This window comes from Lygodium microphyllum, chromosome 8, assembly GCF_053477565.2.
Source record: "Lygodium microphyllum isolate KBCC chromosome 8, Lygodium_microphyllum_v1.1.10, whole genome shotgun sequence".
Lineage (NCBI taxonomy): Eukaryota > Viridiplantae > Streptophyta > Polypodiopsida > Schizaeales > Lygodiaceae > Lygodium > Lygodium microphyllum.
The window spans coordinates 25,117,626-25,144,238 of record NC_141142.1 but is presented as its reverse complement, the minus strand read 5'-3'; the positions used below and the strand labels follow the sequence as shown (position 1 = coordinate 25,144,238).

Below are 26,613 nucleotides of genomic sequence, written 5' to 3'. Positions count from 1 at the left end.
TAACCCATGTGAACAAACTCAAAAACAGTCTAAAACTGAAATGCACACTAATGAAATGGTTGGGAACGAATCAAACCTCCTCCCTCTCTATCAAACTCTAATGAAGCGCACAACCAGCATATGACCAACATGAAATAGAACAAGCTGACAACACTCTCCTCAGCCCACTCCCAAGAAGGATGGCGGTGGTTGGACAGCCTCCGCTCCTTAAGCACCCTCGCTTAAATCTCTTCTCCTCATTGTTCATTCACTATCACATTCATTCATTCTTCAATTTCTCCTTCTTTTGCATTAGTTCACTGTGCATCAATCATGTTAATACACTATCAGTGTTTTCTCTAGAAACCCTAATGTATCTTCACCTGATATCAAAGTTGGTGCTCTTCTAAAGAGTATCACGTGTGATTATCATGAAAACACTTGTCAGAGTGCAAATAAACACATTTGGTCTATCATGAAAACACTTGTCAGAGTGCAAATAAACACATTTGGTCAAGGTTGGTGAGAGCAACGGAGGACACTACCTTGGAGACAAGTTTGGGTTGATTCAAGAGCAAGGCACGTGGAAATCACTAGCATAGAAACAGTGTTGGTTTCCAACAAGAAGTCACCTATGATTCGTGTAAGCTTTGAATAATGATCAAGAAGTACTATAAGGGGCACCAACCTTTGGGCCTATCATGTGCCACCTACCGTGCAAGTTCTAGCTCTCCTATTCAATGAGTCTTTGGTTTATTTGCTGATTTGTCATATGTGCACTTTTTTTTTTTTAATTCACTACCCTCGCATCCCCACTAATCCTGAAGTGAATTCCCCCCTATACCATGGTGTTCTAGTGCCGAGCCACCTACATCAAGCATTTCCACATGTATTTCTGTTGCAAGGTTTGTAAAAAAGTGTTATTATTTGAGCATTGAAATATTTTTTTCGCAAGTGTTTCTTATTTAACGTTTCTATGTCTTTTTTTGTTCGTTTTTGTTGGAAACACACACACACACATTTGTAAAAAATAGTGTTATTATTTGAGCATTGAAATATTCTGTTTGCAAGTGTTTCTTATTTAACATTTCTATGTCTTTATGGTTCGTAAGTCAAGGAGGGGCAAGGTCCATCTACTAGCACCACCGGATGGACCAAACTACGCTTTTTTCCTTCAGTCCTCTCACTCAAGGGATTGGACGACGACACAGATAGAGGAGTTGAAGAGTCACATGGAGGACCACATCTCCCAGTGGATGGGAGAAGAAAGATTAGCATTGTTTGCACAGCAATGGCCTGGTTGCACGATGGATATTAACTGGTGGGCTGGTAGACCGAGGCTTGGCGGTGAGTGGAGCCCGTCCCTGAGATGGATTTTCACATCAGCCCAAATCACCCCCCCTAGATCACCTTTCCTACGCAGCTTGCTCCACATGTGGCAGGGCCTCCACAAGGCCCTAATCCAGAACCCCCCAGGCTGCCAGGAGGAGATAGACCGTCAGCCGGTGATTTGGAACCCCCAGGCCAGAGATCAAGAATGGGCACAGATTGGCGAGCACCCCCACATCCAATGGGCTGGTTGGGAGGCTAGCCCGGCTCGTACTACCATCAAGACATGGCGGGAGGTGTACACGATGGTGGATGAGGAGGTGCTGCAATGAGTATCAGGCTACCAAAGAGGAGTGGAGTTGAGAAGAAGGAAGATAGACGCAGCAATACCTCAGGAGTGGCTTGCTCCCTCAATACGAGAGCCAATAGAGCCCGGGGAGGTATGGGCCACTAGGTTTTCACCAGCAAGCATCCCCCTATAGGTGGCACGTAGAGTGGGTAGCGCTCCACCTAGGACTTTCTTCACCATACAAAAAGGGGAGGGTCTAGCTCTTGACACAGGGCAGCAGGATGAGGGGATAGATGTCCTTTCATGGAAGAGGATCCGGGTGATTGGCCTTCAAGGGAAGACATGGTGGCTCGACCCTTTTGTCTTTTGACAGGAGCTCAAGGAGTAGCGCCTCTTGATCTGGGAGGGCATGCCACTTGATGAGCTGGAGTGGGATCCAAGAGAGTCGCTATGGCCGGCTACTATGGTCGCCAAGAAGCCACCGAGGTTCCTGGAGTATACCACCAAGATTGGCAGACACGTACTGATGCAGGAGGATATGGAGTGGGCGTCGTCACGTAGTAGGCACTGGGCGGAGCACAGCATCACGGAGCCTTTCCGACGGACCTTTTGGCGCCGCCTATGGGATAGCTGGAGGCCGAGGATGGTATCGTATTTTTTATGGCTGATGGCACATGAAGGCTTGGCGATGGGAAGCTAGCTTGCCCAGATGCAGGAGGGAGGTTGTAACCGCTACACACAGCAACCTTTGGAAACCCCAAAGCACTGCCTTTGGTCGTGTGAGGTGGCGCAGCTCGTGTGGAGAGGAGCATGATGCATCCTTCCTCGTATAGCACCCAGCCTTGGATGTATCTCAAGGGGAGCTTTCTACTAGCAGGCAGTTAGCTAGGGCCGTCACCTTTTGTATGAGGCCGGAATGCAGAACACGATATTCATTATCAAGGCAGGGTCGTGCGCAGTGGTCAGTTTGGAGGCTCTACCCATCCGCCAGGAACTAGAGCCCATAGCAAATAGCTCTGAGGTATGGGAGATCATAGGGAGTCTTAGTGGTTGGCATATCTGGAAGGGGCCGTGTCAGGAGACTTTCGGCGGAGAGAGACTTTCAGTATAGGCGACCTTAGCAGAGCTCTGGGCCTTCATCATCCACTCCCTCCGCGGCCGATGGGATTAGGTGCAGAGCGAGTCCAGGGCTCATCAGGAGCTCCAATGTCATTTCATGCGCACTTGGGGCGGCCAGGATCTGTTTTTCTTGATGCAGGCAGGCAGTCCCTTATGCGATATACCCGATGTCATTTCATGCGCACTTGGGGCGGCCAGGACCTGTCTTTCTTGATGCAAGCAGGCAGCCCCAAATGGCGATATACCCCCCTCCATGGCTTCTTGCCCCCATCCCCCCTAAACCGCCTTGAGAGGCTTGTATACATGATGTATTTGTGACTTTAATCAACTCCAGCTTGTCTGTTGAGCATGAGTACTCCGTTGTAATCGGGTTTTTTTGAAGTAATATGATCAACCACATTTTACTTGCAAAAAAAAACCCTAATTTCTGCTGGAAATTAGGGTTTAGCAACAGCCTTGGGAAGCGTATCAAAAATTGGAAGCTCCAAGACTTGGATTCAACAAGGCTGAAGATGAATTTCAACTAAATTCTCGTGGAGAACTAGCCAACCATTGAATTTGGGGCATTTCCATCGTCTATGAAGTGGTGAAGGCCAATTAAGTGCCCGAGTCAAGGGGTAAAGTAGACGGAAGTCTACACTAATCTCAAACACTTTTATACACAAGTAAGGCCTTTTGAATTGCTCCGTCTCCCGTCACCGCTGACCTGCCATCGCGCGCGCCCCCACTACCTCCCCCATCTCTCCTGCCAATCAATGTCGATCAGCCACCACGCCCCCCGCGACCCACCCGTTTCATCTACCACCCTCTGCGCTCTCCCATTCTGACACCCTAGCCCCCCCCCCCCCCCCCTCCGGCGCTGTCCCCCATCTCCTTCACCCTGCAGCTCCAAGCCCCTCACCCGCACGGCTCCAGCTTGACGATATCGTTCGTGGCACCAGTGCCTCCATCATCATCAGAAACAGAAACCCCTCCCCCTCACCTCCCCAACCCCCCCCCCCCCCCCTCGTTGTTCCCTCCATCTGCAGCAACACTTCCCCCCCCTCCGGCAGTTCAGCAGTGTGATTGGCACGTTCTCAGTAGGGACACGCACGGGAAACCTCTGGTCAGACGTTGGCGCATTCTACGAGTGCCCCCCAGTCAAACACCTTGCGCGTCGTCCTCTCTGAGGAACAGCTCTTAGCAATCCGTGCCACGAAGCTGAAGCTAAAAAAAACAGCGATCTTCGATCAAGTTGTAGGACACTCCCCATCCAGGCCCCAACTTAGAGATTGGCTTCACTCCACACTGTGCATTGGCACTACACAGATCGTGGAGGCGATTCTCATGGGGCAAGGGATCTTCATGGTACGACTCACCTCGGTAGACGCAGCCCGTGAGCTAGTGGCCAATTCACTCTATGCTTCCACGAAGGGGGTCATCTACATGGTTCCTGGTACAGTGGCTTCACAGTGGAGGCATTCATGCTCCACAACAGGTTCCTCAGACATCCGATCACCCTACTCTTCCTTGGACTAGCGGTAGAGTATTGCCAGCTAGTGGAGAACTTCGGACGGCTCTTCGGCACTATCCTTCCCGCCTCCTTCGCGGGCGCAGTGACAGTAGCAAGAGTCCCAAAGGTACGGGTGGCAGTAAAAGAGACAAAGGATATACCACAGTTTCTGGAGATTGAGGCAGGTGGACACTCCTTCAGGCAGCAGGTGATTGTGACTGGGCAGCCAGGGCAATGACTATGTTGCCATGAGTTTAGGCATCAAGCAGCAGACTATACGTGCTTCGGAGCCAAGGTGGCTTCGCCGACAGGCCCACAGGTGGACACGGACAGCTTCACATGAGTCAAGAGACAACAGAGAGGGAGACAGCAAGGGAGCCCTTCAGACACAACCACGGTAGCAAGGAGCAGGAGGGCGAGCGTTCCCCCCCCCCCCCGGCAGAACACCACGCGGCCCCCCCATCCTCGCCCCACCCGGCAAGACCACAGGCCTACGCATCCACCCCCCACGAAGGCGTCATGGGCCACCTCCCTTAAGGGCCCACATCCCCCACCCCCCCTCCCCACGGTTTCCACCCCCCCCCCCCCCCAATCCTAGTCCACAACCCCCCCCTCCAGAACTACCGGCCCCCCCCCACACCCAGCGGGTGCCCCCGACCACCCCACCACCCCTCGATTCCCCCCCTCCCCACCATCACCCCCGCAGACCACCCCCCTAATCCCCACCCAGTATAGGTGACCCCCCCCCCCCCACACAGCCACCAACTCATCTATCCATGCCGCTCGTCACACTTTCTCAAGACAGGCACAACTGCTAACACAGGAGTTTTTTCGCAATTAGCCATGGTCTTACCTGAGAGTTGCGGAGCGCGGAGAGTTTCCACTATCCCTAGACATGGGAATCTTCGTACTACGCAAGTCAAGGAGCGGCAAGGTCCATTTACTAGCACCACCGGATGGACCAAACTACGCCTTGTTCCTTCAGACCTCTCACACAGGATACTGGATGATGACACAGATAGAGGAGGTGAAGAGCCAGGTGGCAAATCACATCTCCCAGTGGATGGGAGAAGGTGGACTGGTACTTTTCTCCCAACAGTGGCCAGGTTGTATGATGGACATTAACTAGTGAGCTAGGGCCGAGGTCCCACATCTGAGCATTATCTTTCGAGCCTCTCCACAGTGGAGAGCGCCGATGGATGCGATCGAGTGGCCCCTAGCTCAGGCGGCCCGCTTCTACCAGTGTACAGAGCCTCACCTCTCAGCCTGGTTGATAGATGCCTTGGTGGTACCACCAGGTGCATCCATCACCCCCGTGGTCCGAACCCGAGGGCTACCATGGGGGAATGGAGTTCACCGTCCAGGCTAGCAGCGAAGCGTATCCGCGTGCCTCATAACTCCTCGTCTTCCTCAGCAACTTCCATACCGAACAGATGCTTGTTCGGTCAGTCACAATCTTCCCTATGAGTTTACATCTTGCATCCTGGAATGTGAATAGCCTCCACTATAGTGGAGCACGTGGTTCCAGGAAGTTGCTTATTCGGCAAGAGCTGCAGTCTACCCTTGCCGGACGGATCCACATCTTACTTCTACAGGAGCACAAGCTCACTCCCGCCCAAGCCCAGTGGGTAGAGAAGGTACTTCCGAGCAGTTCACACTCGTATTGAGAGCACGCCATCGATGCCCATGGCAGGAGTGGAGACGTATGCACCTCTATTGGCCTAAGTCTCATTGCCTGTGTACGAGACCACGGGACAATAGTGACAGGGAGGGTTCTATGGATTAGATTGGATATTGAGAACTCGTGTCTTGGAGTCCTCAATGTCTATGCCCCCACTAAGGTTAGGGCACACAGCAAGTTCTAGGTGGAGATCGCAGCAGGTCTCCCAGAGGTGGATTCTTGGATTGTTGGAGAAGACTTCAACACCCTAGAGGCCTTAGAGGACCAACACGGTAGAGGCAGAAACTACCAGGGCATGGCTGGGGAGGAGAAGAGGCATGGGAGGTCTTTCTATTGGCAGTAGGAGCATGCGATGCTTGTAGAGACCTAGCTTTCCATAGGAGGGAGAGGCCGCTGGACTTCTCTTAGGGATACATGCGGCTAGGTGGAGTCTTGCTGGAGCGGTTGGACAGGTTCTATGTGGGAGAGTGGGGATGCTCTCGCGGAGGCCAAGTAGGGCAGTTGGCGAGTACCACTTTGTCCGCCAGTTCTCCTGACACTTGATCCCCCACCATCTATCCTAGACACACGATCCTGTCAGATCCCTGGCTCGATCTATACGAGGGAGGAGGTGAAGAGACAGATTGAGCAAATTTGGACTAGAGAGTGGGGCAAGAGGGACTGGATCGCAGAGGAGGTGGTAGAGGTCCTAACCGAGTCGAGCATTATCTACTAAGAGCCAGCTCTACAGGCTAGGTAGTAGAGCTGGGAGGAGGAGAGCATACTCCGGTGGGACCTAGCAGCCACGCAGAGATTACTACAAGAGGCTCCAAGGGATCCCATCCTCCATGCATAGGAGGTGCGCGCGCGTGCAACCATCGCCGGCCTAGAGGACAAGCATTCGGAGTTCTCATTCCGCACCTCAACAACCTTCTTGGCACAGAAGGGAGACACGATGTGTAGGGAGTTCTTCCAGAAGCACCAGCCCCGCACCTCAGGAGAGCAGATACGCAGCCTTCGGGATCAATATGGGAGGACTCGTTCTAGCCCAAACGAGGTGATGGAGATTGCCACCGACTACTACAGACGCCTCTTCCAACAGGAGACAGCCTCGGCTAGAGGACAGCGATGTAGACAGCAGGTCTAGGATCACATCCCGTCCCTCATCACAGAGAAGATGGGACACTCTCTCCTAGCTCCCTTCACAGAGAAGGAACTAGAGGAGGCTTTCCATACACACAACGGGCAGAAATGCCCGAGAGAGGATGGCTTCTTTAAGGCCTTCTTCACTACCTTCTGCGAGGTGGTGAAGGACCCCTTACTGTTGGCTATCCAAGAGATTTTCACTTCAAGACAGATGCTAGGGAGTCTCTCGCCAGGTCTTATCAATCTCCTCCCCAAAGGGGGAGACCGGTTGGAGCTATCCCAATGGAGACCGATCACCTTATTGTCAGTGGCCTATAAAGCACTGGCAAAGATGATTGGTAGGCGACTCCGCCTTGTGCTTCCAGACTCATTCACGACACACAGACAGGCTTTGTCCAGGATAGGAGCATCCTAGACAATGTCTTCACCTTCTTTGAGGCAATAGTGTGGGCCAAGCACAATGGTCAGGGACGGGCTATACTACTCCTGGACTTCGAGAAAGCCTATGACAAGGTGGACTATGACTTCTTAGAGGGTCCCATGGTGAGGTTGGGCTTCCCCCAGGCATGGATCCGCGAGGTCTCCGCACTTTACAGATCAGCTACCAACAGGGTTCTCATAAGTGGCAAGCAAGGGGAGGAGTTTCCGCTAGAGAGATCGGTCCGATAGGGCTGCCCCTAGCCCCATACCTGTTTTTACTCTTTGCAGAGGCGATGTCTCACTTCCTCAAGTCACGTATAAGCAGGTTATGAGGCCTTCAACTTTCAGTGAGAGAGGAGATGGAGCTGTTAGAGTATGCAAATATTACAGCACTCTACATAGATCGATGCCGGATGATGGCCTCCGATCCTTGGAACTATCTGACCCAGCCCAAAGGAAGTTCCGCACTAGGCGGCGAAGCTGAACTACACAGGACGAGGCGATGTACCAACAGGAGGCGATGTACCAAGCCGTCGCTAGGAGGACCTGGTTAACTACTAGGGCTCGGCTAGGGAAAGGCGAGCAGTACTCCAGTAGGTTAGCTTCCTTCGAATAGAGTCAAGGATTGGAAGAAACTGCTGAGTAGGAGTGATGTCAAGTCCCACTTGGAACCCTAGGTAACAGACAGTTTGCCCTCCGCACACCCATCTAAATCCCAAGGGCTCGGGATCATAGACCTAGAGTATTAGAGTATGGCCCTCTTGGGCAAGCTAGTAGTCCATGGCCTCACACCAGGAGGGCACACCTAGGAGGTTCTATTGCAGGAGGGTCTCTAGGATTGTAGACCGAGGCTTGGCGGTGATTGGAGACCATCCCTGAGATGGATCTTCACGACGGCCCAGATCACCCCCCCCAGATTACCCTCCCTAAACATCCTGCTTCGTATGTGGCAGGGCCTCCATAAGGCCCTAATTCAAAGCCCCCCAGGCTACCAGGAGGAGATAGACCGCCAGCCGGTGATCTGGAACCCGCAGGTCAGAGATCGGGATGGGGTACAGATTGGCGAGCATCCCCACATCCAGTGGGCTGGTTGGGAGGCTAGTCTAGCTCGTACCATCAAGACATGGCAAGAGGTGTATAGGATGGTGGACGAGGAGGTGATGCCGCGAGCATTGGGCTGCCAGAGAGGAGTTGAGTCGAGAAGGGAGATAAGACGCAACAATACCTCAAGAGTGGCTTGCCCGCCGGGGAGGTATGGACCGCTAGGTTTTCACCCACAGGTATCCCCCTACAGGTGGCAGGTAGAGTGGGCGGCGCGCCACATGATACTTTCTTCACCGTGCAGGAGGGGAGGCGTCTGGCCCTTGACAGAGGGCAGCAGGATGAGGAGATAGTTGTCCTTTCACGGAGGAGGATTTGGGTGGTTGGTTGGCCTTCAGGGGAAGACATGGCAGTTGGATCTCTATGTCTTCTGGGAGGAGCTCAAGGAGTGGCACCTCTGGATTTAGGACATGCCACTTGATAAGCTGGAGTGGGATCCAAGAGAGTGGCTATGACCGGCCACTGCGGTTGCCAAAAAACCACTGAGGTTCCTAAAGTACACAACCAGGATCGGCAGACACGTACTGATGTAGGAGGACATGGATTGGGCACCATCACGTAGTAGGTACTGGGCAGAGCACGGCATCACGGAGGCTTTCCGACGGACCTTCTGACGCCGCCTATGGGATAGCTGGAGGCCGAGGGTATCGTATTTCTTATGGCTGGTGGCACATCGAAGCTTGGCCGTGGGAAGTTGGTTAGGCCAGATACAAGAGGGTGATTGTAAACGCTACACACGACAATCTTTGGAATCCCCAAAGCACTGTCTTTGGTCGTGTGAAGCGGCGCAGCTTGTGTGGAGAGGAGCATGCCGCATCCTTCGCCGTATAGCACCCAACCTTGGATATATCTCATGGGGAGCTTTCTGCTAGAAGTAGTCAACCAAGGCCGTCACCTTCTGTATGAGGCTAGAATACAGGACACGATATTCATTATTGAGACACGGTCATGTGCAGTGGTCGGTTTGGAGACCCTACCTATCCGCCAGGTACTCGAGCCCACAGCAGTCCGCTCTAAGAGGTATGGGAGATCATGGGGAGTCTTACTGGATGGCATATCTGGAAGGAGCGGTGTCAAGAGGTTTTTGGCGAAGAGAGACTTTCAGTACAGGCGACTTTAGCAGAGCTCTAGACCTCCGTCATCAACTCTCTCCCCGGCCGATGGGACCGGGTGCAGGGCGAGTCTCGAGCTCGGCAGGAGCTCCGTTTTCATTTCATGTGCACCTAGGGTGGCCAAGACTTGTTTTTCGTGATGCAGGTAGGCAGTCCCAGATGGCGATATATCCCTCCTAAACCGTCCTAAGAGGCTTGTATACTTGATATATCTATGACTCTGCATCAGCTCCAACTAGTCTATTGAGTATAAGCACTTTCTTGTTTTCAGGTTTTTTTTTAAGTAATATAATTAGCCACACTTTATTTGCCAAAAAAAAAAAAAAAAAGATAAAGACTTGCTAGTCACCTTGGACAACAAGGGGAGTTTGGATTGCGAAGGGGATTGAGAGAATCCCATTGTAAATCAACTTCTTCTTCAATAAAGCTAAAGAAATACCAAAAGGGGCGCTAATTTTGGGGCCAATCGAGTGTGCATTGTCCAAGATCAGTAGGTAAATTTGTATTTTCAGATTTGCATTAATTGTTTTCTGCTGTAATTAAGTAGGCATGAGGGATTTACCACCCATCCATAGAAGGAAGGATGGTTACATGGTTCCATTGCTAGGATACCACTCAATCCCTTGATTAGGTGGACCCAAGGCACTTGATTGCAAGCCAAAGCTTTGTACTAGTGCTGATTTTTACTCTCAGCTGAGAAATTACAACAATATATCTTCATATAGTGAGATGGATTCAAGCAATGTGCCTCTCAGTATGAATGTTCACATGGGAATGAAGGAAATGTAATGCCTGACCTTGGACAAGGCTCAGAACATGGACAACAAGCTGAAAATGTTGCTATTGGGCAAGATGCACGGCCTTTAGGGCATAAGGAGGCTGCTGACCAGCAAAGTGAAGAGGAATTTGATGACCATTTCAAGAATTGGATGAGGACAGCAGCAAATCTCTTTGCTGAATTGGCAAAGAATCCTCGATTTACCCGATTTTTGAATGCTCCAAAGAAGGACAGCAAAGGCAAGAAGAAGAAGACGTCTTCTACACCTTCAGGACAGCAAGATGCACCGAAGATAATGCCAAACCCTTCATTTGAAGCTCCCAAAGATGCTAATGAAATAAAACAGTTGGTATCTACGGGGCAAGGAATACAAGTGCAAGGCCATCACGAAAGTGCCAATCCAATGGATTTTGGACAGCCGGGCATGCATGCTATGATGGGCCAGCCAGGATATTTTGGTGGAAGCACGACTTTTCATACTATGGTTGGACAAGGACCGCATACAGGAATGTATGGCACAAATCCCCATGGTATGCAGCAACCAATGCATGGTGCGCAAGGCCCAATGCATTCGCGTATGGCTGGAAATATGCAAAACCCTACCCTAGGTATGGCAGCATTGGCTTGATGCCTGGGGCACAAAGTAGCATATTTGGTACTGCATCTACACCCTCGAATGCTTATGGGGCTCAAGGAGTGAATGTTGGTCATGCAAATGCTCCATTTGGCATTGGTTTTGATGTAAATTCAGCAAATGCACTCTTTTTGCAGCAACCAGTGTATGACAACATGACACCCAAAGAGGCAGCAAATGACTGTGATGAGGGTGAAAAAGGAGTGAAGTTTGAGTCCTTCAGCAGTGTACAAGATAGGCTGAAAGCTTTGACTTTCATTCAACAGTTTGATGCAACCTATTCAAGGGGGAACTTCACAAAGTCCTCAAAGATTCGAAAGGCAGCCACTTTCGTGAAAGGGAATGCATTACAATGGTGGTCCGCTCTTTTGATGCAAGGTAGAGCACCGTCAACGTGGGTACAATTCAAGCAAATGTTTGCATCGAATTGGTTGACAAGTACCTTGAGGTGGACATCATGACAACTTGGAATAAGCTGAATGCTAAGGAATGTAAGAATTTGGAGCAATATAATAAGAAGTGTTGGGGTGCATTGCTGCCTATTACTTCTTATCGCCCCGTACTCCTTCATGAGCAAGTGGAAAAATATGTATGTGGGCTGTCCAAAGGAATAAAGGATTTTTGCATTAAATCCACCATGTCTAGCATGTCTCACCTTATAGAGACTACTGCTACAACCAATGCTATTCGGGCTTCCTAGAGGGTGGGGAGAAGCCGAATAAAAAGTTGTTTAAGGCTGAGAAAATGGGCAGGTCTGAAAATCAGCTTGAAAAGTGGCCAAAACAACGAAGAAAGGGCTCGAAAACATTGGCACAATGTAGGGATGGCTGCAAATAAATGTTTTATTTGTGAATAGGAGGGTCACATTGCAAGGGACTGTCCTAATAGGCAGCAAGCTGAAAAATCTGAAAATTAGGGAGATTCTAAAGGAAAGAAGCCCAAAACATCAGTGGGATTGCTGCCCGATGTTGTTAGTGATCAGCCGAATGATGATGCTACTGAGTTGTGCAAAGCATGGGGCGATCAGCATGCATTGATTTTCTTTGATAATGGTACACAAGCCAACTTTATCTCTGTTGACATGGCCGCTTGTCTAGGCATCAGGGAGGATGAGATGGGACCCATGGGGGAAGTTGGAATGGCATGTAAAGGCCATGCAGAGCCCGTCACACCACTCACTAGAAAGTTTCGATTGCATATACAAGGATATGTGGACAGCGAAGAGTTCTTCATTGCTCCACTTGAGGGTTGTGATATATTGCTTGGTATGCCATGGTGTCATCGTATGCATGCAGTGATTGATTCTCATACAAAAAAGATCACTATTCAGCATAAGGGAAAGGTACTCACACTTGATGTAAAGTTGAAAGGTGAATCTGTCCCTATTGTATCTACAACTGCCATTTCCAAAGTAATGAAAAATCATCTTTCAGCGTACTTGGTTTTTACTAAGGATAAAGATAATAGTGAGAATGTTGGGAACATGTCTAAGTTACAGACGGATCGCATGTCATTTCTAAAAATGTATTGTTCAGCATAAGGGAAAGGTACTCACACTTGATGTAAAGTTGAAAGGTGAATCTGTCCCTATTGTATCTACGTTGCCATTTCCAAAGTCAAGAAAAATCGTCTTTCAGCGTACTTGGTTTTTACTAAGGATAAAGCTGATAGTGAGAATGTTGGGAGCATGTCTAAGTTAGAGAAGGATCGCATGTCATTTCTGAAAATGTATGTTGATTGCTTCTCTCAGTCACTTCCAGGGTAGCTACCGCCTGAAAGGCCAGAAGATCATGGCATAGATCTTATCCTTGGAAGTAGTAGCCCACCTAATAAGTCACCCTACAGAGTCAGTGCAGCCCAATAGGAGAAGATTATGAGTCAGATAAATGAGTTGTTAGAAAAAATGTTGATTCATCCCAGCTCATCTCCTTTTTATTCTCCCGTGCTTTTGGTGTAAAAAAAGGATGGTTCATGGCGTATGTGCATTGATTATTGTGCTCTAAACAAGATCACAATAAAGAATCGCTTTCCGACTTCTTTTTGTTCTCCCGTGCTTTTGGTGCAAAAAAAGGATGGTTCATGGCATATGTGCATTGATTATCGTGCTCTAAACAAGATCACAATAAAGAATCGCTTTCCGATTCCTCAGATCGATGATGTTATGGATAGATTGCAAGGAGTAGCCATATTTTGCCGTATAGATTTGAAAAGTGGGTATCATCAGATACGCATTAGACCAAAAGATGTGTCTAAGACACCTTTTAGGACATCTTTTGGATTGTATGAGTTTCTTGTTATGCTTTTTGGACTTACGAATGCTCCTGCCACTTTTAATCGGATGATGGATCGTATCTTTCAGGCCACATAAAGAATTTGTGGGTACTTTCTTTGATGGCATGATTGTCTATTCAAAGAACGAGGCAAAGCATAGAAAACACTTGGATATTGTGTTCAAAGAACTGCGTGACCATAGGTTGGTTATCAATGACAAGAAAAGTGAATTCTTCTTGCATGAAATCCACTTTTTGGGGCATATTGTATCGGCTGATGGTATTCGCATGGACCTTGCAAAGGTTGAAGCAATACGATCATGGCCACCTTCGAGGAATGTGCATGAGATCCACAGCTTCTTGGGTTTATGTTATTACTACAAGAAGTATATACGTGGGTTTGCTGAAATTGCATCTCCATTGCATGCCTTGCAAAGAAGAATATGCCATTTAGATGGACAGCAGTGGAAATTTTAGCATTTGAAAAGTTGATGAAAAAGATGACTTCAAATCCTGTGCTTGTGTTGCCTGATCTAAGAAAGTCATTTATAGTTCAATGTGATGCATGTGGTAACAGCATTGGGGCTGTTCTTATGCAAGACGGCTGAGTTGTGGCTTATGAGAGCCGAATTCTCCACGGTGCAAAAAAAAAATTGCAAGTCTATGAGAAAGAGCTCTTGGCTGTAATTCATGCACTATCTACATGGAAACATTATTTGTTGGGGGCTGATTTTACACTACAGACAGACCATCAAACTTTGAGGTACTTCCTAACGCAGGCAAAGTTGTCAGAGAAGCATATGAGATGGGCAAATTTTCTCTCTATGTTTCATTTTCAAATTGTATATATTGATGGTAAAAAGAATGTTGTGGCTGATGCATTGTCTAAGCCACAAATTTCAATTGTCAGCATGGTTTATCACACTGAGTTGGATGCCATGAAAGAGCAATATGTTGCTGATTCGGACTTTGCTAATGTTTATGATCAACTTTGCAATGGCCAAAGGCATGGATACTTTGTACTAAGAAATGGATTTCTGATGATGCATGGACAACTATGTGTCACAAAGCAAATTAAGGCCTAGAGTTATCACTGAAATTCATGCTCCTCCGTATGTAGGACACAGATATATTGATGCCATAGTCAAGGCAGTGGAGCATTTCTTTTGTTGGCCAGCTTTGAGGCATGATGTAGAACAGTTTGTTAAGACATGCATCGTATGCCAAAAGGTAAAGCATGATAGGCAAAATATGTCGGGTTTGTTGCAGCCCTTGCCTATTCCAAATAGGCCTTGGCAGAGCATTGCAATGAACTTTATTTTTTAGCTTTCTAAGACACCTACAAAGAATTATGGGATATGAACTATCATTTGCAGGTTTAGCAAACAAGCGCCAAAAGGGAAAGCATGATAGGCAAAAGATGTCGGGTTTGTTGCAACCCTTGCCTATTCCAAATAGGCCTTGACAGAGCATTGCAATGAACTTTATTTTTTAGCTTCCTAAGACACCTACAGAGAATGATGGGATATGGACTATCATTTGCAGGTTTAGCAAACAAGCCCATTTGACTCCGGTGAGGAAGAAAATAAAGGTCTTGAAAAGGCAAGGCTGAAAAAGATGAAAGAAACAGAAAGATTGTATTCGAAGTTTTTTATGAGATACTATGGGCCCTTCCAGGTGTTGGAGAAGATCAACGATGTGACATATCGGCTGAATTTACCTCCACATTCGCGGATACACAATGCCTTTCATGTTAGTTTATTGAGGTCTTGTCATGGTGATGTGCCAAAGGATATATCTGCTGAAATTCAGCCTGAGGTTGAGGAGCTAGATGAGATTTTGGTACCTGAGCAGATTTTTGCACATAAGGAAAGAAAGGTCAAAGGTAAAGTTTCCAAGAGATACTTGGTAAAATTTCAAAATTATTCACCAATGGATGCCAAATGGATGGAAGAGGATGACTTGGCAGACCATCCTTAGTTGTTGCAGCTTTACGTAGATGCCTTTCAGTTAGAGCCGACTTTAGTTCAGGCTCCGTCAGGTTCAGCAGAGCAAGGGTCCAGAGTATTGCCTGATGCTCAAGGGGGAGGTAGCACTTTCCCCCCTCCAATTATGGACAGCTCTCATATGTAGTGGATCTGAAATGTATTCAGCATGCATCCAAGGTACTGCGCTGACAGTATGTTTGCCATGAGATCACTACTTAGTGTACTAGTCACTGTGAGATGTATGCAGATGAGTATGAGTTTCACCCGGGCACTAGAACTATACTTTTGCATCAGCTTATGATCAATTTAGCATGAATTTTGCCTCAATTTTGAGACAAAAATTCTGATCTGTTTCAGCTCAGTTTTTGATCTGCTTGAGAACCATTTATGGTCACTTTTTGGATCAGTTGTGCATCAGTTTTTGCACTGACTTACAGCAGCCAAGGTGGAGGCAATAGGCATTCATCATTCTTTTGCAGGTTCAACACAGTCTGTCTTTGACATTCTCCACCTTCGGTGCAGCCATTGTCATCAGCTTGATCCGGTGCCCTCACTAATACCTTGGGCTGCATGGAGGGACTGATCAGTCTGCCATTGCATTCAGCTTTCCATTCAGGAAAATTGCTAATTATCACTTCATTCTCTTCTCTCTTGTTGTCTCTTTTCTCTCCATAACACTTATATTCGTCAACAATATAGAGTATACATGCAAATTTTTTTAGAAGCATACATAATGCTACCAAAGACAATAAATTCACTATACATGAGTTTCAAAAACTTTCAATATCAAAACTTGATATAAAAGATTGCCATGAATGATGGCGTCATAGACTCACATGATGCTATATAGACTTAAAAAATAGAGTAAACAGTGATGTAAAAAATAAATACATGATTTAAATACCAATGATCAACAAAATGAATCAAGATCAACTACAAAAGACAACGTAGAATGTACTGCCAAAATGATCATGATCTATCTAGTATGTTGTATTTACTATCATCTAAAGAGAATCACTTTGCATCATCCTAAGGCATCTCTTCTCTCATCCTCATCATACCTACTATCAATAACACTAGTACTACTACTAGTAGAGGAAGAGGAGGCATCATCATCATCCCCATTACCAATCTAAGAAGCCACTAGAGCTACAGAGGCACTAGGTAAGTTTGATAGAGAGGTAAGAAGCAATTGCACGTCGAAGTCAAGCTCCTCTCACTCTAAGATGACGAGGGGCGAGACCATGTCCAGTACAAAAGTGCTAACATCTCCTCATAAAACATGTTGAGGCAGATATCCCTTTCCTCCTCTAAAATGGTGAGAATGTTCTTCACCTTCTCTATATCAATATTGTCTACATTCACCTACTTTGGCTTAAGCGTGTAAGCTAAATTCTCAATCAATCACTTGTGCACTATGCACCTTCCCCATATCCGCAACTGTGTTACTCTGCCCCCTCGAGTCCCATTCTGTAGTAAATTCCCCTCTTGCACATTGTACCACCCTCCCCTGTTGCTCAAAGGAACAAACCCCCCTCTTGTGTTGATGACCCTCGTTCATCAAAGGAAATGAGGAGTGGAAAGGAATACCTTGGACACTTAGACTCAAATCCCCCCCCCCCCTTTTGATTGTTTCTAAACATGGACTGTGTTCTGATGCCAATGCGCAATCTCCTTTACTAAAAGAACAAGAAAGTGGTAAATTCCTATCATCACGAATACCCTTATAGCATTATTTGCCTAAAAGAAATATTGTGCCTTTTGCTAAAACATGGCCATGCAGATGACAATTGTCACTCGAGGGCCAAGGATATTTGAACCTCCCTTATCATGGCATCCGTCTTTCTTTCCTTTCAATTGAGTTATTTTTAACATTTATCGTCATTTTCTATACTACTAGTTTGTTTCTTTTTCATGTCAAGTGGACTACTATCTTGGTGATTGTACCTACGATACTGGTCAACATTGGAGCCATCTCTCAAGATCGAGTATGGGCACATCTCGACTGCCTAGGTGGCTAACTCATCCCCCGTACTTCCAGAAGGGGAATGTCATGTCTTCCTTCTTCATCCACCATCAGATCCATTTGCATAGTGGACTACTATCTTAGCAATTCTCAACTAGTATTGGAGCCTTTGAAGATATGCTAGGGCTTGCACTAAGAAAAAACCAAAATGTACAAACACCACTGAAACACAATAACTCAAACAATAGCGTAAAAACGCAAAACGCAAAGACACAAAGTAATGAGAATAGTCAATGTAACATCTACTAGAGTAGAATCCCAAGTGTTGTAACCACCAGTCGAAGCTGAGATAATGTGGAAAATAGAAGGGCAACAAGTTGGTAGCTAAAACGCAACAGTCTAGAGGCTAGATATGGTTGATCACAATAGTGTACCACCCACGTGCAAGAAACTTATCACCGAATGCTGGAAACAATCAAGCAAGAGAGGGTGTGCTGACGCAGAGTGACTTGCGCAAGCACTAAATGTAGGCGGCAAGTAAGGAAATTTGATGACACCTGCTGAGGTGGCAATCCCGCAATAAAACCCAACCTGTCCTGGGGTCACCACGTGGTTGGCAACAACAGAAAATTAGGTCGCCAAGTAGGGTTGTAGTCAATGCACTACATTTTCTTCTAATATAACCGTAATGGGGATATCTTTATGGCATTCATGATCTAACTGAAAACCTAGACATTTGATGTTAGGATGTAGACTCGCTGAAGGCTGAAAACTGGGTGCCAACAACAGGAGAGAGAGTGTAGACTAATGTGACCTACAAAAAAGGGATGGGCTAAATGGTGGGCAACCCGTCTATTCATAGATGAGTGGATCCTTCAAATTTAGGGTTTGGCTTATGGGACAAAAAACTCTCTAGGAACGTGTTTCTTTTTTAATGAAAGAATTGGTATCTACATGTTTTGAGGTTGTTTAAAAGAGCTAATCAGTTTGTGTTGCATTTTTAGCTCAACAAAGCCATCTCCTAAGGTTGAGATTCAAGCTTGCTTGTGCCACTTGGTTGGCATAGGAGCCCTCTTCCCAGATCAAATACAAGCATGTTCCATGTACCAAATGGCTAATTCTCCTTTGGCTCTTCCGACTAAGGGGTGTCAAGTCTACCTTCATCATCAAAATACATGATTTTATATTGATTCTCAGCACCACACAAAGACCAACATCAGATCCTCCTTCGGCATCAACATCCATGTTTGAGAGAGGATTTCTACCCTTCATTTGGTATCTTCAAGTTTCGACTCTTGTCTTCAACATCAATATCCCTTCCTTGTCGTACCTACCATTTGCATTGCATGATCATCATTATCATTGTAGAAGGGCACCTAGGTGAGTGACCAATTTCCCTATGAGGGACACTGTCCACGTGACACCTTGCTACACAAGCATTCTCATCATGTAGCATTATTCTTTGCATCTCTCTCTACAAAGCACGCATGACCACCTTGCTCACATTGGATCCCAAGCAATATCCACCTGCGATTCCATCACCGCTATACCTTCATATACCTCTACACTATTCCTAAAGCAAAATGACACCTATTAACATGGAAATCCTGCAGCAAAACACAACCTATACTAGGGTCATCAAATGGCTTGTAGCAGTAGAAAAACACGTCGCCATGTAGGCATATAGTCCATGCAAGCTAGACAACTAATATAGATAGGCTGAAGGCTGAAAATTGGGTGCCAACAGCAGTAGAGAGAGTGTAGACTCGTGACCTGCAAAAAAGGGATGGACTAAACGCATTTCTTTTGTAATGAAAGTTTTGGTAATTACATGTTTTGGAGCTGTTTAAAAGAGCCAATCAGTTTGTAATGCATTTTTAGCTCAACAAAATCATCTCCTAAGGTTGAGATTCGAGCTTGCCTGCGTCATTTGGTCGGCATAGGAGCCCTCTTTCCAGATCGAGTACAGGCATGCTCCAAATACCAGATGGCTAATTCTCATTTGGCTCTTCCAAGAAAGGGGTATCAAATCTACTTTCATCATTAGAATACATGATTTTATATATAGATTCTCGGCACCACACAAAGACCAATATCAAATCCTCCTTCAACATCAAAATCCATGGTTGAGAGGGGGTTTCTACCCTTTATCTTGTATCTTCAAGTTTTGCTCTAGTCTTCGACATCAACATCCCTTTCTTGTTGTACCTACCCTTTGCATTGCATGATCAGCATTATCATTGTAGAGAGCACCTGGGTGAGTGAACAATTTCCCCATGAAAGACACTTTCCAAATGGCAGATTGCTACATGAGCATTCTAATCATGTAGCCTTACTCTCTGCATCTCCCTCTACAAAGCACCCATGACGACCTTGCTCACATTGGATCCCAAGCAGTCTCCACCTACGATTCTATCACCACTATACCTTCATATACCTCTATACCATTCCTACAACAAAACGTAGTAGGTGAGGAAAACTGATGACACCTGCTGATTTGGCAATCCTATAGCAAAACACAGCCTCTACCTTGGGGTCACCAAGTGGCTAGCACCAGCAAAAATAGAGGTCGTCACATAGGGCTGCAATAGATGCAAGCTAGACAGCCGATGTAGACAGGCTGAAGACCGAAAACTGGGTACCAACAATAGGGGAGAGAGAGAGAGAGAGAGTGATGCGACCTGCAAAAGAGGGATAGGCTGAATTGTGGGTAGCTTTTCTATTTATAGATAAGCGGAGCCTCCAAAATTAGGGTTTTGCTTATGGGACACAAAAACTCTCTAGGAATGCATTGCTTTTTTAATGAAAGTTTTGGTAATTACATGTTTAAAGGCTGTTTAAAAGAGCTAATCAGTTTGTAAAGTTTGTAATGCATTTTTAACTCAACAAAGCCATCTTCTAAGGCTAAGATTTGAGCTTGCCTGCACCAATTGGTTGGCATAGGAGCCTCCTTCCAAGATCAAGTATGGGCAAGTTCCGCATGCTAGATGGCTAATTCTCCTTTGGCTCTTCAAACTAAGGGGTGTCAAGTCTACCTTCATCATTAGAGTAAATGATTTTATATTGATTCTCGTCATTACACAAAGTGTCAAAAACCAACATCGGATCCTTCTCCTTCAGCATCAACATCCATGGTTAAGAGGGGTTTTCTACCCTTCATTTGGTATCTTCAAGTCTCAGCTTTTGTCTTCAACATCAACATCCCTTTCCTATTGTACCTACCCTCTACATTGCATGATCATTATTATCGTTATAGAAGGACACCTGGGTGAGTGAACAATTTCCCCTTGAGGGACATTGTCAAAGTGGTATCTTGCTACATAAGCATTCTCATCATGTAGCATTACTCTTTGCATCTCTCTCTACATAGCACCCATGACCGCCCTACTCTCATTGGATCCCAAGCAATCTCCACCAATGGTTCTATCACCGCCATACCTTCATATACCTCTACATTCCTTCATCGTCAATATACCATTCCTTCATCGTTAACACCCTTGTGGATGACTTTGTCTATGCTCTTTTTTGTAATTTGTGAGCCAACCATCCCTCTTTTCCCCCCATGGGCATTATTATGTCCCCAACCAAAAAAAAAAAAAAAAAAGATAGAGTGGTTAAAAGATACTACACAACACAAATATAAAAGAGGGACAAAAAAACACGAGATGAATATGCTCGAGAAATGGAATCCATATAGTATATACCAATGCACAAGACAGTACAAAGCTCGGACTCCAAGTCACTAGTAGTAGACACAATTTCCCTCTCTCCACCAAGAACCAAGTGTAGTGAATGAGATGACTAAAAGTGCAAGGAAATAGGCAGTAAGAATGCCAAAGTGGGTCACCAATTGGGGAACCCACAACTAGGCACCCAAATAACTATGGAGTAATTAAGGAACTGACATCCAAAATTCGGCCACCCATCCTCAACCCTCTCTGAAACCAAGCAGAGAAATTCACACTAAAATACACACTCACCTATGAGATATACAATCCGCTAACACCCTCTCTCAAATCAGAAGTGATCAATCCAATGAAATATACAAATAATGGCTCATTATGGTATATATAACAATGACCGATACTCAACTAGTGGGTGTGCAAGCCACCACAAAGGTGCCTTGAATAGGCACTAATGTCAAATGTCAATCGTACCAAGCCCTAAAAACAAAAAGTAGTCACACCACTCAACCATGCTTGTCAACAATGCCTCTATAGTAGAATATCTAACCATGGATTCACTGCCTTTAGCCAAACCGCCAAAGTGTCCCCTCATGTGGCCACCAACTTGAGCCAAATCTGCTCTTTTTCAATCTCCCACACTTTGTCAATGTGTATCCAAAGCCATACTTTGGATCCCTTGCACCTGTATATGGATGAGGCTCAGATGCCCCACCTCCACCATCCTCTCACTCTCCCTCTCTAACACTAGAGAGTCTTGAGGGATGACCACACCACTAAAACTAGGAGGAAAAGGATTCCTTTAGACTCTTCACCTTCACTGTAGAAGAGGAAGCTAGTGGAGCCATCACCTTGACCACATGGCTGGAACCTAAAGATGATAATGACTCGTTGAAGGAGTCGGTACCCATCTTCTTTATCTATTTCTTGCCACTATGCCTCTAATGTCTTGCAAGCTTTCCGCACATGTCCCTTCTTGCCACAATGGTAGCACCATACATTCTTTTTCTTTTGCATGACACCCCTCTTTGAAGCTGTAAAAGCTTGAGTATCAAGAGTTGTAGCTAGAGACAGCATCCGTAACTAAACTTGAATCTTTACAGAACAAGCTTTCGGCAAAACACTACATGAGAATACAATGTCATAAAGCTTGTCATCAATAGCAGAACCAAGGAAATCATTGTGAGATAGATGCAGAGAAAATGAAATAAGGCAAGGGATATGAGAAAGAATGTCTCTCAAGACTTCAGCCCAAAACACAAGTTTAGAAGTTCACAGAGTTCAAGCATAAAGAGACATTTTTAGTATGAGTACAATTTGGTTGGAATGTCTCCAACAAGCAATCCCACACCCAAAATGATTGATTTCTGCAAAGCCTAGCCACTGATCTACTATAAACAACAAACCCTAATTTTGATCTGTGGTTTATAAAGCAAAACTTGCAAAGTCCAAGAGAGAAAAACAAGAAGAAAGAAATTGATTCCCAACTATCTAGCACCTCACGATGGCTGCAAAACACTCTCCTTTTACGATTCATCACGAAAAATCAGCAAGTATGCATCTCTTTCTATTGTTACAGCTCTCCAAACTTGCTACTCCAAAAGAGAGAGAGAGAGAGAGAGAGAGAGAGAGACCCAAATAGCAAAGGTCAAGTTTTCAAATGAATAACAAGCTGCTCCTTAATCAAATCACATTTTTTAGTAAGGGCAAATTGATGACTTGATCATTAATCATAAGTGAGCTACTCACTAGACCAAACTTAAGTTCAGGGCCTACTTAATAACTGAAATGCCTTAAGTAAACTACTCACCAAGTGGAACTTTCAATAATGTAACTCATTTCTAAGGTGCATACTTTCAATTCGATGAAAGTTTCACATCGCACCTTATTCATTTTGCCTTGCCCTTGCACCACATAGTTGTTAGACAGGCATTTCCTAGACAGACGGTAGACAGTCGTACAGCAGAGGACACGTCAGCAAAGGACAAGTCAGCAGTCGGACAGCAGGCAGCATACAGGTGCCACGTGGCACAGCAAGTACAGGCACTGGGCAATCGGATAGATTCTACATTATTTTAGGTGTAGCCAGCTGCATTTAATGCAGCCGACCTGCTGCTGTGATTGCTATTTTTCCTGGCTATAAATAGCTAGCCCCTGGTGCACACTTGTTTTTGTCATTATTCAGTGATTCAGATTTTGATCTTGAGATCTGTTGGCTGAGACAGACTGTGCTCGGGCTGACGGAGATCGAGGTCATCAAGTCGGAGACATACGCAGATATTTCCTCTGCCCCCTTGTGTATTTCTGTACTCTTATACAACATACTACACTGCAGATTTTCTGCGTTTACATTGTCTCCTTTTCTCTCTCTCTCTTCTCTCTGTGTTCACTCTCTCTTAGTCTTTGTTCTACGCTTCCGCATCGCTGCACTCTGACAATAGCCTATACACTCATTCACCACGTGCGCAATGCCAAGTCCTTTACTACAAATACAATGATCACCGTGCCAAGAGCTAGGTGAACCAAGATTAGAGTTCATTTTAATTAAACCATTAAGTCCATTTCTCATTCTAGTGATAGCATAGTAGTCTATAGTAAAGAAATGTAGATCAAATCAACACCAAGATAGGGTAAATGCAAACTTACAGTAGTAACAATATCAAAAACTTTTAACACATACATATGATACCACGTAAAATAGGGGATAAAAACAGAAGTATAAGAATAAGAATTTACTCTAATAGGCTGCACAAACACAAAGAGGAAAGAGAAACACTACAAAGAACAAAAGAATATTATACCAATCTAGAAGCCAGTAAAAAGCTCACGCTCTAAGTCAATGATAGTAGGCATTGTCTCCCTCTCTCCACTCCACCAGAAAGCAATTGTAGTGAATGTGATGACTAAAATTGGAGGAAATATACCTATAAATAGGCAAATAAGAATACTAAAGTGGGTGAACAGTTGGACAGCCCACAACTAGGTGCCAAAATACCAATCCAGCAACTAAGGAATTGGTAGCCCACGGTAGAAAAATGGGCGGTCCTATCTACTACAAAGGTAGAGTATGTTGAAGCCACTAAGGCCTAAGGAGGCTCTTTCGCTAGGCAGTCATCTCATCTCTCTTTTTTTCCTGTAATTACACACACACACACACACACTCTCTCTCTCTCTCTCTCTCTCTCTCTCTCTCTCTCCACGCGTGCTTTGACGGCATTAGGATTTTCGTCAAAGAACTAGGATTTTCGTACTACGTGAAAGCTCTTTTCTTCTTCCCCTTCTTCTTCTCCTTCTTCCTCCTCCTTAGAAACTTCAAAACTCCACCGTTGTCAATCAAGCGGTTTGGAGAAGCAAAGAGGCGTACCTTCTTTGGAGAGACCGGAGAAGATGCCGAGGTAGGAGACGCCGCCACAGGCGTAGAAGTAGCCAAGGCCGCAAAGCCGCCATTGAAAGATCGAGGTGCGAGGGAGTTCGAAGGAGGACATCTCAAGCAGAATGTTGAAGAGCAGAAAGATGACGACAACGATGGCAAGGCACTCGAGCACGAAATTTTGCAGGTCGCTTCCGTGAAAACTTGCATTGCCATAGATTTTCCTCAATCAGAGCATTATAGACAACAGCGGCTCCTAATGCGTGACCTCTCTTGGTGATGTTGCATGTACATTGCGTCGTATCAGAGAATATTTGCACTTGCCAAGGCTTGGTGAGTGGAAGGTTGCATGGGCTTGCACTTATCTAGCTGTCCCATTTGAGGCGCCCTTGGTACCTTTCAAAGTAAGAGTCTCTTTGTGACAAAAATTTGTGCAACACTAGAGCCATGTTGTACCTAGGGGCAATAGGGCTAACGCAATCCCACTCCCCTTGTTTGCATTGAGTGTGGTCATGTGGTAGTGGGGCGAGGGGGATCCTCTTGCTCCCATTACATTCGGGAGCAAAGGGGCCCTTATCTTATTGATGAGGATAGTCCATTGCAAAAGTTGGATCGATCCTTTGCATCCATTAGTTTGTGGAGGGTTCAATGCAAATTTTGACGAGGATAAAATAGCCATACATGTACCTCTATCTTTAGAGGCTCAAATGGATTAGTCATGAGCTTTAGCCAACTAACGCATGCCCCTCACCTCACCTTTCCAAAATAGCCTTATAGGGTTATCTTTTCGTAGAGGATTGGATATTAGCTTCTTAAGATGAACTAAAAATTGCAAGAAAGGAAAAACAAATGGAAGAACTTACTTTAGCTACACTAATGAATGAATGTGATATTAATGTTTCTTTCTTTGATATTGTTATGAATGGTATTGTTAATAACAAAAATGAGTAGCCAAATGTGTTAACAAAATGAATGGAAAAAAGAGTAGCTTTCCACGAATGTGCAATGCATAAAGCTATGTGAGTGTCACTTGTTTCTCCCTAAACCAACATAGCTCCTTCCTCATTGATGGCCATGCCTTATATATCATAGTCCCATAGTACTAGTAGCTTGTTTGAATAGAAAGCATGTCCTAGTAACCCTTACAGTTGCAATGGTTCTCAATAATGTGTCTACCCAACCCTTAGTGTCATGGTATGGTGTCCTTTTGGCTTCACCATGTTCCTAAATGTTGCATGCATGCATATTATACCTTGCATTAATGAGTAAGCACCCATGCAAAAACATCCAACCTTGTTTTATAAGTTCTATTCCCTATATATTGCATGTTTGGATTTGATCATATAGTGATTAGATTGAACTTGGACTTTGTGATTGATTGAACCAATCCTAAACCTTGCAATCTCTTGGACAACCCTATAATAGATGTTGGTTTTCATGCATGCAAGGTGGTTAGCATCAATGTGTAGAATGACTACTTTATAGCTAAAGTTGCTAAAGAAGAAGTGGTTACAAGAAGTGTGATGTCCTTCAATATAAAATTTATAGCCCACTTCTTGCTCTCTCTTATAACATCTAGATACTTAAGGCCCTTGCACTCAAAAGATGTTTTTAAGCTATCTTGGGGTATTTTTGGTTTGAGGCATATTGTTATGCATAAGGAAGAAACCCAATATGGTATATGAAAAGAAGAAGAAAATATTGCGTTGTATTTTTCCTTTATCATTTGTAGACAATTACTATGAAGTAGAAGAAGAAGAAAATAGTATGTTTCCATAATGTTTACATCCTTTCCCTTTGTATTCAAATTAATGGATAGTGTCTCCATCTTAACTAACTCACATACTTCTCTTTTCTTTAAAAAATGAGTTATCTTTGGATTGACAAGATTCTATGAATTCACTAAGGAGTAGGGTAGTTGTTGACTAGGTGATGACATTGGAGATTATTGAACAATCAAGGTGTGGCATGAGCAGGAGGATGAGTGTAAGGGCTATGATATGTGAGTTTTGACTAACTAGGTCTAGTGATGATAATGAAGGAGATAATGAGAAGGGAAGAATTGGTGACTCAAGGGGTGAACCTATAAGAAACCATCCATATCACATGAGCTTAAAGGGTATTTTAAAATCCCCTATAGACTCATGTGAGATGGATAGTTTCTTACATGCTATAAGGTAATAAATGACATCTTTTACCCAATGGTTCTCTATCTTATGGTATTTACATTAGGGCTTATAGAATGGATGTCCAAAATATTGTTTAGGGTTTTTATTG

At 45.2% G+C, this 26,613-nt stretch overlaps 1 protein-coding gene across 1 annotated transcript in view; it reads right to left on the bottom strand.

Annotated features, from left to right (window-relative positions):
* The window catches only part of LOC148032069 (protein DJ-1 homolog A-like), a 31,973-nt gene extending 7,205 nt beyond the window's left edge, over window positions 1–24,768 (bottom strand). The window contains exon 1 of the mRNA XM_087682699.1: window positions 24,331–24,768. Within this exon, the coding sequence (XP_087538825.1) occupies window positions 24,331–24,552 (222 nt within the window). The 5' untranslated portion in view covers window positions 24,553–24,768. The remainder of the gene's footprint in view (window positions 1–24,330) is intronic.
* Window positions 24,769–26,613: the final 1,845 nt, after the last annotated feature.